At 35.8% G+C, this 19260-nt stretch overlaps 1 protein-coding gene across 1 annotated transcript in view; it reads left to right on the forward strand.

Annotated features, from left to right (window-relative positions):
• The window catches only part of Smp_044060 (putative camp-specific cyclic nucleotide phosphodiesterase), a gene marked incomplete at its 5' end in the record, with an annotated part of 30081 nt that extends 16701 nt beyond the window's left edge, over nt 1-13380 (forward strand). The window contains 6 exons of the mRNA XM_018796189.1: nt 1702-1832; nt 3933-4019; nt 5924-6067; nt 8222-8390; nt 10864-10993; nt 13179-13380. Coding sequence (XP_018650426.1) covers nt 1702-1832; nt 3933-4019; nt 5924-6067; nt 8222-8390; nt 10864-10993; nt 13179-13315 — 798 coding nt within the window. The 3' untranslated portion in view covers nt 13316-13380. The remainder of the gene's footprint in view (nt 1-1701; nt 1833-3932; nt 4020-5923; nt 6068-8221; nt 8391-10863; nt 10994-13178) is intronic.
• Between the last annotated feature and the right edge of the window lie 5880 nt (nt 13381-19260).

The raw sequence follows: 19260 nt of genomic DNA on the forward strand, positions 1-19260 counted from the left end.
TCATATGCACTAAATCTTTCACAGTCAGTCAGTCACAACGTAGAACTTCGTACCTACGTACATCAGTTCGAGTTGCCATACCACATTAACATAGAGATGCAGTTGTCGATTCAAATCACACAGTGGTAGTAGTGAGAGTATAAGCATTATTGTGAAAGATTAGGGTTTGGAGATTTTATTGAAGGAGTATAATCCAGTGAAATAAATTTGAAAAGAGAAAAAAGATAGTAACATGTAGAATTTAGAAAATTAGAATTTGACAGAACACAAAGAGTGGATACACCTTCTCCATTGCAAACGATTTTGAGCCATGTCATTCAAAGTCTCTAACCATCGGTTGCTATCATCTCGCGAATCCCAACCAGGTAGTCTACAACTGCCAACATGGCTCAGTCCACTTGTCAGTGACTTCATGGATTTGTGCCATGTTTTGATCTGGCCGCCCCTAACTTTCTTCCAACCTACTCCTACACCATGAAACATTGCACGTCTGGGCAGTCGGTGGTTGGGCATACGTAACACGTGTCCCGACCATCTCAACTGATGAAGTTTCACTACTTCATCAATCAATTTCCCATCCTTATCTAGTACCCGTATCCTAACAACTGTATTACTTACTCGGTGGTCCCAGGATACACGAGCAATGCTTCGAAGGCACCTATGATCAAATACTAGTAGCGTACGAATATCTTCTACTCTTATCGGCCATGTTTTACTGCCATAAAGTAGGACGGAACGAACTGCTGCACAGTAAACCCATCTTTTGATTGCTAGACGGATATCTCGCCTACGCCACAAATACTCATAAAAACTAAATTTGTACAAATCATGACATAAACAGAGATGTTGATTTACATTGTAATGTGAGCAGCAATATATGAGGTATCGATGACTATAACCCAGTGGTAACTTATCAGTTCGGATGAATATTTATGACAACTGAACATATTGTTGATAATATCAAATGTTTGAATACAAGTATATAGTTTAATAATCGGAATGGATGATCCTATCAATACAGAGAAGCTCTATTCATTATCTTCTAGGACTTTGCAGTATTGCACACCTACAATTTTATACAAGATGAATCAAAAGATATCAAGAGGTTCAATGGTCGACAGTTTGGACATTAGTTGATTTGCTAATATAAGTCATGAGATTGAATAGTATTCACCATGGTATTCTACCATGGTTAAATAATTGTATTTTTACTGTAGACTGATTCCTTGAGGTAAGTCTACGAATTCTAGTAAAAAACCGTAATAGGTAAAGTTTAACCAAGTAGAGTGTGAGGTAGTTACTCATCAATTTAATTGGAATATGACGGCAAAATATCTCAAATGGACTAAATTTATAGTTGTAAAACAATGGATGTTAACTCAGTGTTCTAAATGTTAAGCGTCAGCCACTTAATTTAAATGTGGGTCGATTATTACAGTGCTGAGGAGGATTTTTACTTTTAAAGTCTTTCAATGTGACATACATCATTGTTGTTCACACGTTTGCTATTTGGACTTAACTTCATCACGAGTGGTTTTAGGGCAATTCGCTGAATAACTAGTTGGCACTATCGACTTCCTGACATAACAAAAGAATATGGTTTAAAGTCGTTGATAATATAAATGTACTTATAAGACTTTCCTTTTCACAGACATTCTTAAATAGCTGTCTCTGTTCTTGTTGCCTATTATTGAATTCCAGTCAATATGCACAAATATCGATGAAGTTGCTACACTTTTGGCTGCAATAGTACACGATGTAGACCATCCGGGGAAAACAAATCCATTTCTTGTGAACAGTAATGATCCGTTAGCCATCCTATACAATGATATGTAAGTGCTTTAGTGAAATTTACTGTATGGTTTATTTATTATCGTTTGTTTATGAAATGATTGAACCTATGATTGAGTAGTTTTTGATGAAAGAAAATAGTTTACACGGATTTGAACACTGGTTGGATGTCATTCAGAATATTTGTGCAGATGTCCTTTCAGTTAATCTGGAAATCGACTTAATGACGTGTTCAACATTAGTTAAGTAGTTGAAGTAATTATCCTTCGACTAGTAAGCGGTAATTCAAAGACTACTTTATTTGGCTGGATTTGGACAGCTGGACAAGATCACATAACACATGTAATCCAAAATTACCATGTATTTAATGGCTAAGATGGATGTGAGTGTATTTTTAGCAGAGTTTGTCTCGTTCAAGTTTCTAGAAATTTGGAAAATGCGGACGCAACTGAAAGTGACATTGAATGAATCGAGGAGAAAATGATCTAATCGTTACTCTATTTTCAATGTTAAATCCTGTATTATAGTGCACTGCTGAAAATAACATTAATAACTTACTTACTTACTTACGCCTGTTACTTCAAACGGAGCATAGGCCGCCGAACACCATTCTCCAACCCAATTTGTCCTGCGCCTTTCTTTCTAGTTCGATCCAATTGTTGTTCATTCTTCTCATATCTGTCTCCATTTCTCGGCGTAATGTGTTCTTTGGTCTACCTCTTTTCCTTTGGTCTTCAGGATTCCATATGAGGACTTGCCCTGTGATGTAGTTGGGTGATTTCCTCAAAGTGTGTCCTATCCACTTCCAGTGTTTCTTCCTGATTTCTTCCTCCAGCGAAATATGGTTTGCTCTCCCACAGTAGAATGTTGCTGATAGTGTCTGGCCGATAGATCCGAAGTATCTTGGGTAGAGAACTGTTAATAAACACCTGTATCATCTAGATGATGGCTTTCGTAGTTCTCCAGGTTTCCGCCCCATACAGTAGAACTGTCTTGGCATTTGTATTGAAAATTGTGATTTTGGTGTTGGTTGACAATTGTTTTGAGTTCCAGATGTTCTTCAATTGTAAAGATGTTGCTCTTGCTTTGCCGATCCTCGCCATCACATCTGCATCAGATCCACCGTGTTCATCAATGATACTGCCCAGATATGTAAAGTTTTCCACATCCTCTAAAGCTTCTCTGTCAAGTGTGGTTTGATTGGTGCATATTGTATTGTATTGAAGAGTCTTGCTTTTCCCTTTGTCTGTATTGAGACCTACTGCTGCTGAGGCTGCTGCTACACTGGTCGTTTTCTCTTGCATTTGTTGTTGCGTGTGTGATAGGAGAGCCAGATCATCTGCGAAGTTTAAATCGTCCAGCTGCACCCTAGCTGTCCAATGTATCCCGTGCTTCCCTCCATATGTTGACGTCTTCATAATCCAGTCGATCACCAGGAGAAAGAGGAAGGGTGAGAGTAAGCAACCTTGCTTAACACCGGTCTTTACCTCGAATAAGTCGGTGAGTTGTCCTCCATGGATGATTTGGCAATTTAATCCATCATAGGAATTCCGTATGGCATAGTAAAATATAATTTTCTCAGTATATTACATAATATATTGACGACTATTCATAGTGACTAAGTATAAGAGGGTTATTACCAAAACTGAATATTTAAAAAGCTACCTAAATGGATCAATCTACCTTTTTTAGTTTATGTTGTTTATTTGGATCTTCTGATTGGTGTTCAACATTGCATTGACTGGTCTCTTTTGGCATACGTGCATCCTGTGCGGACGGGCTCGATATTGCTTTAAGTCAAAAGCATTATGAGCAGAGATTTATAGTGCCTAACAGTGGAATCCAAGATCCGCGTCCCGTCCTATTTTGGACTCGATAGTTCAACATGTCTGGAACCTAGAGTTACTGTTCACACCCAGCTGATGAGTCACAAATAGGACGAAGCGTGTATCCTGGATCCTAAAGCTAGCCACTCTACATCTGTGCTTAAATTCGTTATTCTGTTTTTGGTACGCTTTTATCAATCAGTAAGTCGACTTTCTTCAACATATATTCCAATGCTTATTTAGTGAATCCAAACTGTTAAGCTATAATTATTCAATCGTCATAGATGTACCTTTTTTCTTTTGTTTTTATTCAAGTGCTGTATTAGAAAGTCATCATGCGGCAGTTTCATTTGAATTAACTCTTCGATCACCTGACATCAATATTTTTCAGAATTTGACACGGTATGTGATGCCTTTAAAATTCTTGTGGTATATTTTATGCACTCATATTTTCTATAAGTTGATCATTCACGCATCAAACTCACCGTTTCAATGAACGTTAGCAAGGCCTCATCTTATCTTAAAAAAATTTTATTGTGTAGTCGCACATGTATGAGAAGTTGTAGTTACTTCTTTCATGTGGAAAAGGTATTTCCACAACACCAAGAGTATTGAAAAAAATGCTGCTACATCAAACGGAGTCTGTAGATGGCAAGTGTTCACTCACGGTAATTGTTACTTGCTGATTACAAAGTCGAGGTTGATACAGCACCAAAATCGTAGAGGAATAATTAGCTTTTCAACCTATTTTGACAGTAACAAGAGCTCACTTATATAGCGCTTTACTTTGATTACAGTATGAAGTTCTCCATTCAAAATTACCAATATCACAAGAAATTCCCGTTGCTTATACAGTTATTTAGTGAATATTGAATTATATGTATAATAGGAATCAATGACCTACTCCAAACAAACCACCCAATCAATATGATAAAATGGCCGAGGCCTTAACGCTCATTAGGACACAAACCCTTTCAATCTCAGTGTCTAATCAGAAGACGAAGTTAACAAGGAGATCTCTGATATTGTCCTTCTGTGCCTTACATCTCAAATCCTCACAGGGGTGGTATACAGATCATACCACACCATCAATCAGAAATCGTAGTTTGTACATAACTAAGCCAGAATTAACACAAATTAACAAATAATTAAGAGAAGTTGAAACATATAACAACAGCTCACGGCTATTGGCTAGGATGATGAATAATACATGGCAGATGGAGTAGGTTTTAGTACTCGACCAGCATCATATTATTTGTAATAATCAGGCCAATCCCAATGATGGGAGTTCCAAGAAGTTGCGATAGTGTTTGTAAAGTAGAATTCGTAAGTGCATGATCTGTTGATGATTGTGCATTTCATCAGATAGATTTTATATATACGTATTACACAACAGATACGATATTGTAGAAATAATCTTCTATAGCTCATCATTCATTAGCTTCTAAATATCTATTTTAGAAGTATCATCAAGTCAGTGGGATCATCATAACTGTTAAATTATTCATTCTGTACGATATATGGGTCCTTACATTACCACCTATATAAAACATCTATTTCATTTACTTTGAGCTAGACGCTTCTTATGCGTTTCTAATTGAGAAAGGTTATGTAGAGTGTTTATTTAGCCTAATGGACTGCGTAATCCATCAAGAATTAATAAACAGAAGTGGTGAATAATTCCACTTGGTCATTTTTAGAGGAAAAACAGTTATCCATCGATATCATGGTGCAGTTTTCACACCATACCATAAACAAACAGAAGTCAATTATATCAATATAAATGAAAAACAAATCGTCAGCTCATAGGTAACTCAGAACATCTGATGGCCCTATAAGTGAGTGTTGTATCTCGAACTTCGAATTTCTTAGTCTATCGCACGATACTTCAGCACTCGAACGCTAGAACCCTCCCAAGTCACAAATCAGAAGACAGAAGACAAGTAGAAGGAGTGTTATTCGAAACAGTCTCGATTATGGTACAAAATTGTCAGGTATTTATAGTTTTTAGTAGAAACAAAATCATCATTATAGTTGTCCAGTCCGCACACAGGGAGTTATCAGCATTGTCCAATAGGGAAGCTCCATGTAGCAATTCTAGAATATTCTTCCCAAAGCTGATTGGATGGAATATGTCAGGCTCCTTCTGGGCTTCTTAGAGCTTCCTCGACTTCACCTGTGGACCATCCTCACAGTGAGTACTCTCCATAATACACAAAACAGGATCACAACCTTTTCAGTATACCTTCAGTTTTTAACTTAGTGTTTCATTAGATGATTATTTTTTATCTTTATTCACTATACAGAGAAGAATATCGTACAATGCGTAGCTATATTGTTGATATGGTATTAGCTACTGAAATGGTACGACATTTTGATATTGTTACAAAATTTGTAAACACATTGAGTAAACCAATGCTTGCAAAGAATCGAGTAAGTTATTATTATCTGTTTTAATATTATTTAGGTGATAATCCATTTGATGTTTACTTTAGTTTTCCATTCTTCTAATCATTCTTTACTGAGCAAAGATTGTTGGTGGCTAGTAGTGGGATATAGGACGCGCGTTTCGTGTTATTTAATACTCGTCAGCTGGATGTAACTGCATCCCAGAGCTCCGGGATTTAGGTACATCCAGCTGACGAGTCCCAAGTAGAACGAAACGCGTGTCCCGTTGTTTCACTGCTAGCCATCATCCATCTTTGCTTATAAAGCTTGTGACTTAAGGAAATATCGAGACAGTCCGCACAGGATGCACATATGCCAGTAAGAGACTGATCAATTGCAGTCCTAAGCACCAATCTGAAGATACAAGCAAACAATTCCAAGTCGTTATTTATTAAGTCAGTTCACTGCTTGTCTGTATTTCAATAAACGAAAATATGACTGAATCTTTGATTGATTGTTCTCAAATTAGTTGACAATTTAAATCCCTTATAGTTGACTAAGTGGTTATTAATTTTCTAGACAGTGTTCTATGATATCAGTTAATTATCTCAATCTATCATTTTGAAACAAGTCAACAATGAACATATTACATTAGATAGTTGATTCTATGAACAAATCAACATTTATATTCACTTGGTACTGTTTACTTGAATCTTCTCATTGATGTTTAGGACTGAAATTGATCAGTCTCTTATTGACATATGTGCATTCTGTGCATATTGCCTCAATATTGGCTTAATTCATAAACATTCTAAGCAAAGGTGGATTCGGATCCCAGAGTGAACATCAGCTCTGAGTTTCAGGTACATCCAGCTGATGAGGTCCAAATAGGACGAAACGCGCGTCCGACCTGTCTGGCATGGTAGGACCTTGAGAAACGATTGTTGCAGCCAGTATAGCTCGATTGGTTCATCACGATAGGCAAGCCCAACCACCAAGTCAAGGTAGCATCAACGGTCGAGGGATTCCACTGCTAGCCACTATCCGTCTTTGCTTAGAATCTTGTCGTATAGCCTAAATGTTAGTAAGGTCTATCACGTGTAACTCTCAAATTAGTGCTGTTTTCGATCACTATTATTATTATTGTAAAGGTAATTAGTGATTAGGAGAAAAGCATGTTAACGTCTTTTAAAACTACATACAAATATAATGACAATGGTAAAAAATAGTCAGTCTTAAATGTAAGCTTAATATATATACTGAAACTGAAATTAGAGTGGGTACTTTTTCGATGATCACCTTATGGTTTAAATCTGACTAAGTCGGTATTATTAAAGTTGAAAGCTAATTAAAAGCAAACTCTGAAGGGATGAATTCATTATATGAAAACATAATACTTAAGATGACTAAAAAAATTAGGAATTAGGTGTTAATTGTGAATACCCCAGTCTTACAGAAGGTCAGTCACTACCTGAATAGCACAATAGTGAAATCTCAGATTGGGTGGCTTAGATCCTAGTTTCATATGAAGTATCAGTTTCCTCAGGATTTTAAGTAAAATTGGATGTATACACCAGCTTAGATTAAACTCAAAAATAATGTTTCTTGCTGACTGCTTCCAACCACTAACTTAGGTGAAAACATAGTGTATGTTACATTGATTCACTTAGACCGTGATTATATTACACTTAAGTGACACGATTGAATCAAAAGTTATCATTTGATGTAGCGCTACAGAGTATCTTACATTTATACTTCATAAAAGTATTTTAAATCAATGTTATCTTCATAGTTGAAAGCGTGAGTCAATGGAAGCTAGACCACCAAGGAAAACCTAGAAGCACTGGACGGCCGTTTCGTCCTAATGTATGACTCCTCAGCAGTGCCCATCCACGACCTCGCCGCGCGAAGGTCGAACCCAGGACCTACCAGTCTCGCGCCAGAGCACTTAACTGATAGACCTGGTGATCTAGCTTCAATTAACTCACGCTTTCAACTATGAAAATACTAAATCCACACAAAAACCCCTTCTGATAAAGTTATCTTCCTTCAAACTCATTTTATAACATAAATATGTCAGGTTCAAAAAAATGCGCTAATCTCAAAAAATTCTACTTTTTTTCAATACAGCACCATGACCGTTCATCTGTTGGTAGTATGAGTTCTATGGAATCATGTTCCATGGGAATGACAATATCACATTCTACTTCACCAAGTCCTGGACAAGAACGTATATCTAGTACATTAGAAAATTTATCAACTGCAGAAAATAGAACATTAATTAAACGTTTAATTATTAAATGCTCCGATGTTAATAATCCTACAAGACCATTATCTATATGTAAAGAATGGGCAACAAGAATAGCTGAAGAATACTTTTGTCAAGTTAGTAAATTGGGTTTTTTTAACTAGACAAAAATTTATATCATGATTCCTTCCACGGTTCCATCATAAGACAGGTTTGTGCTGATGATGTCATTCAGAAGGATGATGAAAGCTCCACGACCAAACCATCCAGCTCAGAGAACAAAACTCTATCGAAAAGATGTTTAAATTCAAAATTTAGTGACAGAACTCTTACAATCAAGACGTTAAGGTGACAGGCAAATTAGGGTATCATACTAAGTTTTTTTGATATGTCAGAGAAATAGCTTAGTAGTACTCTATAGAGGAGTTTGTGTTTATTGATATTTTTTTACATAGTTTCTGTGAAAGCATGATGAAAAGTATACCTTCCTTGAAACTGAATTGATATGAGAGAGAGCATTAAACTCATTGATGTTGCTGAAATTATAATTATTTATTCTTTAAACCCATAAATATTGGTACAAAGGACCACCAGATACATATGCGTCACACAAATCTTATTTGATTTGTGTGAGGGTTGTAATACTGTCCGGATGCCCAAACCAAAGCAGGTGGTTTTCTTAGGGGACCACACCCGGAGCCTTTGACCTAAAGATCTGATCCACAAGGCAGTGGAACATCGTAGGTAGATGCAGTCCCATGGTAGCCAGTGACCAACGATTGATTCATACACCATTTTTTCCCTCAAGATACTGGAGCCCATGTGCACGATTGGTTTGGAATGAGGGTTTTCCAACTCCCCTAGGTGGACTTTCCGTATCCACCAACTCGGTTAAAGTGCTGGAAATTCGCTTATCATCCTCCCAGTTTCGTAAAGAACAATAATGCCGCGAGAAGGCAGTGAGTAGGACTTCCCTAGCAGAGGCTGTATACGCGTGGTCGTATGAGAATATTTCGAGAGGGAAAGCGGACTCTCCCCACTCGCGATCGTAACAGGGCATTTGGGGGAAACTGGTCATGTAGTATTTCTCAGTTTTATAAGCTTCATTTAAAAAAATAATTTGTCGAACTATTTAGGTTCTTATTGGTTTATCTGATAACAATGTGGAAACCTATGACTCAAAGTAATAGCTATTTTCCATATTTTATTTTTAAAAGAAATAAAACTTAACACCTAAATGGAATACTAAACATACGGAATGAAATACGGTTTCTATCAAGGAATTGATTTCACCTATAGAACCGTCCAAATCTAAAGGAGAACTGAACATCCATTTCATTTAAGTACATATCTCTTCACCAGTGTATATGCACTACATCATGATGAAATCAAAGTAGAAAATTCAGATTTAGTGAGATAAGTTGATTAATCAAAGAAGGACTTGACACGCATGACATTGATCATCACCCAGTGATCAATCAATTGTGATTACATCTCAGTCCTACAGGAGGTCGGTCGTGGCCCGAATAGCTCAGTGGTAACGTCTCTGACTGTGAAGCTCAGTGACACGGGATCGAATCCGTCAGGGAGCACCAGTTCCTTCAAGATTACAGGCACACCTTGCTGACGAGTGTCAAGTAGCACGAAACCCGGGTCCAGGGTTTCCTGTTGATCACCTCCAACCACCATCTTATTAATCAAATAATGTTAAACGTAACTGAACGAGTTATGTATTCGAAGTTTAGTCAACAGGATCATCATTCTACGACACCGATGTTTAACTGGTTTACCCATGACATTAAAATCATAACCCTCATTATTATTTATTATTTATTTTTACTATTGATCCTCTCAGTTCTAGTCCCACCCATAATCTGATTTCATAAAAGAAATCCATTTACTTTTCATAACTCACCAATTCCTTGCATTGGACTAACGATACCGTCGTAAATCTGATGATTTGTACGATATTATTGATTTAACTAAATCGGTTACACTAATCAGTACTTTTTAAAATGTGATTAGATTCTCGTTCGAATCCATCTGCTGAAAATTGTTTAACGAATGACATTTATCACAAAGGGGTTTTTATGGACATTTTGGTAATTTTATATAGTTAAGATCATGAGTTCAATTCGAAGCTAGACCACTAGGAAAAAACCTGGAAGCTCTGGACGGCCGTTTCGTCCTGCTTTGGGACCGCCTAGCGGGATTCAAACCCAGGACCTACCAGTCTGGCGCCAAAGCACTTAACCGATAGACCACTGAGCCGGAATCCAGAGGTGTTAATGTCCAACCTCAACCAATCCACGAAATTGCGCGACCAACTTCTATTGCACTGAGGTAGATACTTGTCTCTTACTGACATGGACTAGCTCCATTGGGTTCAAATCCCACCAGGCGGGATCGTGGATGTGCACTGTTGAGGAGTTCCAAAACAGGACGAAACGACCGTCCAGTGCTTCCAGGTTTCCCACGATGGTCTAGCTTCAATCGACTTATTATTTTTAAAATATAGACTGACATTTATGTTTAGAAAGTAAATATTAAAGAAAGGTTTTCCAAAATATACATATACCTACTCTCTTCTTTTAACCTTTTACAATTTAGACTGAAGAAGAGAAACGACGTAATTTGCCTATTGTTATGCCAAATTTTGATCGACAAACGTGTAATATTTCTCAGTCACAATTGTCATTTATTGATTTCTTTCTAAAAGGAATGTTTTCAGGATTTGACTGTAAGTCAGCTGTATATTTTGGTCAAATGTGTTTCAAAATTAGTCACACTGGTTTAATGTATCAATAGGAAACTAAGAAGTTAATGAACTGTGCAACATTACTTACTTACGCCTGTTAATCCCAATGGAGCATAGGCCGCCGACCAGCATTCTCGAATCGACTCTATCCTGGGCCTTCCTTTGTAGTTCTATCCAATTTTTGTTCATTCTTTTCATGTTTGTCTCCATTTCTCGACGTAATGTGTTCTTTGGTCTTCCTCTTTTCCTTTTTGGCCTTCAGGATTCGATGCGAGGGCTTGTCTTGTAACGCAAATGAGTGATTTCCTCAAAGTGTGCCCAATCCACTTCCAGCGCTTCTTCCTGATTTCTTCCTCCTCTGGAATCTGGTTTGTTGTCTACCACAGCAACTTGTTAGCTGTGCAACATCGACGACTATTTTTAAAATTGAAACTCCAGTTGGCTCCCTCTGTGTCTAGATAACCCAAGGGAGTTTAGATGGTTCGACGTTAAAAGAAATAGGCAAGAAAACTTGAACCACAGTCTCTTCATAAATGAAACATGTCAGAATCGTCCATCTGCAATGTTGAGGGATGATACATACCTCATAGGATTGGAACTTATGTCACACATTGTCACAGTCAGGCATGTTACTACCGAACTGGTTGAGCTAACGGGTTTTTGGTTGTTTATTACTATTGGAAAAAGAATTTTAAAAAATTTCTTTAGTTAAATGCAGCTTATGTATATATGCAATTAATCAGTCATGGTATATCGGTGATTACTCAGATATTCACCAATGAGTAGCTACTTTATGGTACTCATAGTAAGGTTGTATATAGTGTTATTTCCAATGACCTTGCCAACTGATTCTCCAGGAGGTGGTCCGTGGTAATACCCATGGATTTCAGTTAGTAAAAAGAAGAACAGAGCAAAGAAGTATTTTATTACAATTAGTGTTTCATCATACAGATATATATGTTTTACTACAATAAAATAATACTAATAGAGTTGAAGTGCTTCAGAAAAAGAGGCATACATCGGAAAGCAGTGACCGGCCACTATACTCAGTTCGGTACGAATCAGATAGGAATAAAATTGACAAGTCATAATCATGCAACAATGGTTTGTACCAATGGCGCTATCAAAGATTAATTCAGGAGTGTCAATAGCCTTTTTTTAGTAAAACTGGTTATTTGGCTAAATTCATCAACACGTGAAAGTAATTAAAATCACGTCGATGATAAAAACCTTTCAGAAGAAGATAATTTTCTTGAACTGAGTATCTATAAACCAGTTACATTAGACGTACAAATCGACAAATCGGTAATCTTATCGCCGAACATCATTCAACATGATGGAGAAAAGCCTAATTAAGGATGATTCTGGGTTTTATTCTCGATAACGTGGTAGACAACAAGCATTAGGTTGACTCAGACAAAGATTTGAGGTTATTTATCGTATGACATCATCTTTAACCTATCACTGAATTTATCGGAATCCATATTTATAAGCCCAATTTTTCAACTTAGAAAAAGCTTGGTTAACTCCTCTCTAACTTGGTCATCACTATAGAAGTCTGTTAGAAACGAAAAAATTCCAAGTTCCTTAGTTCGATTCCTTGTTAAAGAGTTGTAAACAGACACCCCTTAGAAGTTCCGAACCAAGGTGAAACGACCGTCCAATGCTTCCAGATTTTCAATAATCTAACTTGGATCAGTTCATGATCTGAATAAAATTCAAAATCCCCAAATCTACATACTGATAATTATTATATGAATTATAAGCAAACATGGATAGTGGCTAGCAGTAGAATCCAGGACGCGCGTTTCATCCTATTTGGTCCACATCCGCTGGATGCACACGAATCTCAGAGTTGATATTCACTCCGGGACTCGAACTCAGTATCGTTTAGTTCAAACGCCATCACGTTATCCACAAAACGCGCGTCCTGGATTCCACTGCTAGCCATTATCCATCTTTCCCTATAATGCTTATGAATTAAGGTTATATGGAGGCAATACGCACAGTATGCACATATGTCAATAATAGACTGACCAGTTACAGTCCTAAACATCAATGGGAACATGAACTGTTGAGAAACTAATTTGAGCTGAGCTGAAATAGTTTATATTAACATAATGACACATATCTTATTGCTTTATTTCTCTGTTTTTTATGTCTTTAGGTGTTTTTCCTATACCTGAACTAATGAATAATCTAGAAAATAATACAACTTACTGGGCTAGTAATATTGACAGAGAGAAGAAACAACATGGAACTTGTCCAGTGGAATTAAAACCAACAACCATTCATCAAGAATAAACTTTCTTTTTCTTTTTTTCTTTTTTTTTGACTTCAATACTTCAAGTTTATTGGTTTCTTCGTTACCAGGTTACAAACTGATAAAAGTACACATATTACGTCATACATATATATGTATATACATCAACAGATTGATATAGAAGAAAGGAAGATCTAACAGAATCATATCGATTGTATACCCATCAGTTATTAGTGTCGTTGCTGTTAATGTTTTTGTTGGATCAGTTCTTCAATTGAATACTCATGAAATAGTTAATTCCATATAAAGTACATACATACTTACTTACTTACGTACGCCTGTTAACCCTCGTGAAGGAATAGAAAGTACATAGTACACTTGAAAATGAAAAAAAAGAAGAGAATATAGGGAATTCTTTCTAGTGTTTTTAAATTATCGATTTTTTTTTCCGTTGGTTGGTTTTGTATCCTAACTAATTGTTCAGTTCAAGTCCTTGGATCAGTTTTTGAAATGATTGAGAAGAATGATCTCGGATTCTATGATCCATCTTTATCTCATATTCATACTGTTATTCCCATTTGTCATGTTGTTCATTCTTTTTCTTTTAAATTGAAATACCAAATTATGTTAATAAACAAGTTTTGGTTGTTGTACAAAAAGTATTGAATGTTTATTAGTTATATAATTATCATTACTACTGATATAGAATGATAAGTAGTATAAATCCTTTGTAATTAATTAATTCTGCTTATTTAGATACATAGATTCATTGTTAGTAGTAGTGATTAACATTATTAGTAGTATTTTTAATTGATTCATATTTTATTTTCATAATTGAAAGCATGAATCAATTGATGATAGACCACCAAGGAAAACCTGGACGGCCATATTGTGGGTCTCATGGGTTCGAATCTCACCCACGAGGCGAGATCATGGATGGTCATTGCTGAGGAGTCCCATAATAGGACGAAACGGCCGTCAAGAGGTGCTTCCAGGGATTTCCTTGGTGGTCTAGCTTCAGTTAGCTCATGCTTTCAACTATGAAAATACTGAAATCTTCACAAAATCCCTTCTAATATTTTATTATTATTATTTTTCTTTATCTTCCTGTTCTATATTACTGTTACATCTACCTCGAATAGCAGAATCATATTGACTGTGTGTTATTGTTCATTTATGATTGTTTTATTGATATCTATAACTATCTATATACATAGATGGATACAAATGTGTTCATGTATGGATAAGCTTATATTTCTATATTTACATATCTATATATTTCTTTTGTTGGTACCGTTAAATACATTGTGAACATCTTCAAGGAACTGTTCTTCCATAATAGAACATTCAACGTTTATTATTATTACTACTGTGAATATGGTTATTCCTTAGAAACTTCCTCAATGGTATTGTACAGTCACATTTTACTGTTATGATTATTATATTCTGTTGTATTTATATATTTATAATGTTGGACCTTTCAACAGTTAATTACTCTATGGAAATGTATACACTTGAGTTCAATGAATGAATATGGATCATTCAAGCAGGGGGATTAAACGGAAATAAATGTATATTCAAGAAGCTTATGATGTTATAATCCATGTGATAGTTCTTTGGTGTATGTGACTATTGTAAATCAATCATTGGGAAAATTGTTATGATTAAAGTATTCTGAATGAATATACATATTCTCGTCATTGTGTATTCTTCTTATACTATGGTGTATTTGAAGTAACCCTTTGATATTTTGACGCTGATTATCTTTTTCGTGGCCAATTATCTGACTTCAATTTGATCGTATGTTGATGGTTATTGCCGGCTCGGTGTTCTATCGTTTAAGGGCTCTGGCTCGAGATTGGTAGGTCCTGGGCTCGAATCTCACGAGTGCAGGATCGTGGATGCGTACTGCTGAGGAGTCCCATAATAGGACGAAACGGTCGTCTAGTGCTTCCAGGTTTTCCATGGTGGTCTAGCTTCAATTGACTCACGCTTTCAACTATGAAACTAATAAACCTCCACAAAACCCCTTCTGGTTATTAAAATAGACATATTGCTGATTCTAGTATATAATTATCGACTTAACTTGCATTAGTGAATAATGGAATGGAAATCAGTAAAATATGAGAATGAAGTTTTGTACAATCGCTGATTAGAATAGATAATCAATCAGAAAGATCGAGCTAAGGAAGCGATGCGAAATGGATTGAGGAAGGCATGTAAGCCAACTCGATTTATCCAAGCATTACCCACTATTTATAGTTAGAAAAAAATGAGTTACATACATGTGATGAGTAAGATAAGAAATCCTAACACATACATTCACAGTCAAAGTTGATAAGCGAAGAATGAACAAGATCAAAATGTGACTCAAGAAGAACGAATAAACTGGTCTATTCGAAAGCTAGAATAAGTTATGTGGACTTGGCATGACCCCCGCTTACTACATCCTTATGAAATATTGTCGATCTGAACAGCTGAACAAAATTACTTTAGACGGAACCTAATAAACGAAATTGGGACATCGTTTCATGTTCTACACACAGTTTTATCTTCAAAAACATTGTTCATGGTGATTATGTAAGGGACATAGTGTTAAAATTGACAAAATTTTAGAATGTACTATCATATGCAGAAGGTCAATAAAGTTTCCAAAGTTCTTATAGGGCTCAGTTCACAAACAGGATGCAAAATTAATCAACATTTTTTATAAAAGATTTATCCACACAAGATTAATTTTCTAACCCCCTTTGAGATAAGTAAGATAGGTGTACATCTTATCATCATGAGCAATTTTACTATTATTATTATCCTAGTTAATCTTGTAAGCAAAGTTGGATAGTGGCTAGCAGTGAAATCTAGGACGCGCGTTTCGTCCTATTTGGGATTCATCATCTGGATGTACCTACATCTCAAACTTGATGTTCACTCTGAGACTCGAATCCAGTACCTTTCGCTTCAAAAACCATCGCGTTATCCACTTAACTATTGAGTCCTGATAGCCACCTGCTTGTGCAATGGGGTGAAGTTTAAATTTACTTGTCTTTGTTTACCTGTATCTTCCTTTTGTTATTTGCGACTGCTATTGATCAGTCTCTTGTTGGCATATGTGCATCCTGTGTGGACTGCCTCGATATTGCCTAAAGTCACAAGCTTTATAAGCAAAGATAAATAGTGGCTAGCAGTAGAATCCATGATGCGAGTTTCGTCCCATTTGAGACTCGTCAGCTGGATGTATTTGCATCTCAGAGTTGATGTTCATTCTTGGACATTTGCCAACAAGAGTCTGATCAACAGCAGTTCTAAATAACAATGGAAAGGTGCACGTAAACAACACCAAGTGGATCTAGTTAATCTTGATTTAAAATTAATGATGTTTTAAATCGTTTTCATGTAGACTAACGATTGATAAGGTTGTTCTTTTTAATTATACACACATAATTCACAATAACATATGATAACGTGTATGTAATACTAATAGATTGAATAATTCTAGAACAAATCCATTTTTCGATCGCTTCAGGTCAAATGATGGACTGATATTATAAGTTAGTACTTGAAGTACTTATTAACTGTTGTTTTTATCAAGTTTTATCCTTATTCCTAAACATATGTAACTGGTAAGATGGTGGTTGGAGGTGGTTAACAGGAAACCCTGGACCCGGGTTTCGTGCTACTTGGCACTTGTCAGCAAGGTGTACCTGTAATCTTGGGGGAACTGGTTCTCCCTGATGGATTCGATCCCGTGTCACTCAACTTCACAGTCAGAGATGTGCGTGTCAAGTCCTTCATAGTGCTGATCGAATGCTGTCAATGTTGTTGTTTATCTTACTAACACTGATACATTTGTAAACTTTATAGTTCTGTTTTTACAGAATATACCAAATATCAAATCGAATTACATTCAGAGACAGTGATATAATCGCTACTAATAACAAACAGAAATATCACTATACAGAATAGTTAAAGTGGTTAACACATTTCTTTTATAAATCTTTATTAGGTCTTTCACGTTTCTTTGGGTCTCTCTCTTGAATGGCTCATAAAGAAGTGTCCAGAAATAGCTAATTGTGTTTAAGAAAATGGGTAAACTCAAAAGCTTATAAAAATATAGTACTGAATACCGTGATAAGAAAGAGAAATCTACAAACATGAATAAGAATATGATTCGAACAGACCGACTTTTAAAGAGGATCAACTTGTAAATTAAATAAATTAGTAAGTAAAGTCTGTTAGAAAAAAATATTCCCTCAGAAAAACGTTTCACTGTACAAACTGGAATGCTCAAGAATGCAAACGTAGATATAAAAACACCCATCACATGTCACTTTCAACTACCTATATGAATATACATGTAAGTAGAAAAGCATGTACATTAGACAAGTTAACAGACGGATATCTGGACTTTCTATTGAGCAAATTTCCAAGAGATTGTGCCTCCGAGGAAGAATTTGTCTTCTTCCATGATACAGTAAACAAAAAGGATTTAATGAATGTAATGAAAGTGATTGATAACTTATCTGGTTTCATCTTATAAAGTTTCATGAAACCAACGGAAATTAAACCATTTAAATGTCATTTCGGTATTCTAGAAGAGTCAGTAGTTAATCTTTATTCGCCTTTGTGACCAAAGCAAATGGACCTCAATTCTCAGTTTTATGCTTCAGTTAATCGTCATCAAACTGTAGTGAGCAAACATATCATTTTTTTTCAAAACCAGCTCTATGAAAGTTTTAGCCAGTTTGATGATCCATCCATTTGTTTTACCAATTTTTGCTAACTAAACTCCATGATTTCCATCCATGTATGGATGGATTTGCAGGACCATCCCAACAGATACTACCATTTGAAACCAGTTAATCATATTATCTCATTCAAATATGATTGCTTACCTTTTGAAAATAAAATCATGAAAATTAAATTAGCCTTCACCGAAATACTTGTTTTTTTTTCAATGTTTCCATAGGTTACCCATATCGTAGAAAGATAATCAAGTTTTAACAAGTGGGTTACTTATATCCATATAAGTAGTATATGGTGATAGTCAGACATAGAATGTATTTTGGCAGAAGTTTGATAAGGAAATAACAAGAACGAAGCACAATCGATATGAAAATGCATGAACAATGAAATCAGAGAAGACGGATAGATATTTGCAGAAGAAACAGTTAAAATTACGACAATTGATTATTATTTACTGTATGGTTACTGTATGGTTATCAGAATTTATTGAGATAGTCTGTAATTTGTGCCTAAATACATTTGATTGTCCCCACTTGGGTTGTCATTCACCACAAAACTAGGTCAAGTAATGTATGTTTGGTTTGTGATGAAAAATGGAAGCTCTTCTTCAAAGTTACAACTTATAAACTTAACAATTACCAAGATGAACTCTATGTTAACCGATCTTATTGAATAGTATATCATAAATATACCAAAAAACTTGAGGGCTATAAGGTTTCAACTCATTAATAAAATTCTATATTCATTATTGGTTATATGTTACATATGAAATCTGTTTAGAAGTAGTAAATTAAAACGAATCTCTTAAACAATATACTTTGGGTTTTAATCTTTGAAATAGTTAAATACGTCAATAGTGATTGTTTAGTAAACTTCACTTGATCTTAATTTACTAATAACCCTATGTTACCTAAAGTTACAACTAGTGGTAGTCTCAGCGAAACTTCCACCGGTATTACACAGTCATTACTATTTATCTATCCAGAAATGTATCTATCTACCTGTACGTCCATATATCTATCAGTCTATCTTTCACCCAACTGTGTCACAAGACAAGCCATCACATGGAATCCTGAAGGCCAAAAAGGAAAAGAGGAAGACCAAAGAACACATCACACCGAGAAACGGAGACAGACATCAGAAGAATGAACAAAAATTGGATAGAACTACAAAGGAAGGCCCAGGATAGAGTCGATTCGAGAATGCTGGTCGGCGGCCTATGCTCCATTGGGATTAACAGGCG

Source organism: Schistosoma mansoni, chromosome 2 (genome assembly GCF_000237925.1).
Source record: "Schistosoma mansoni strain Puerto Rico chromosome 2, complete genome".
Classification (NCBI taxonomy): domain Eukaryota; kingdom Metazoa; phylum Platyhelminthes; class Trematoda; order Strigeidida; family Schistosomatidae; genus Schistosoma; species Schistosoma mansoni.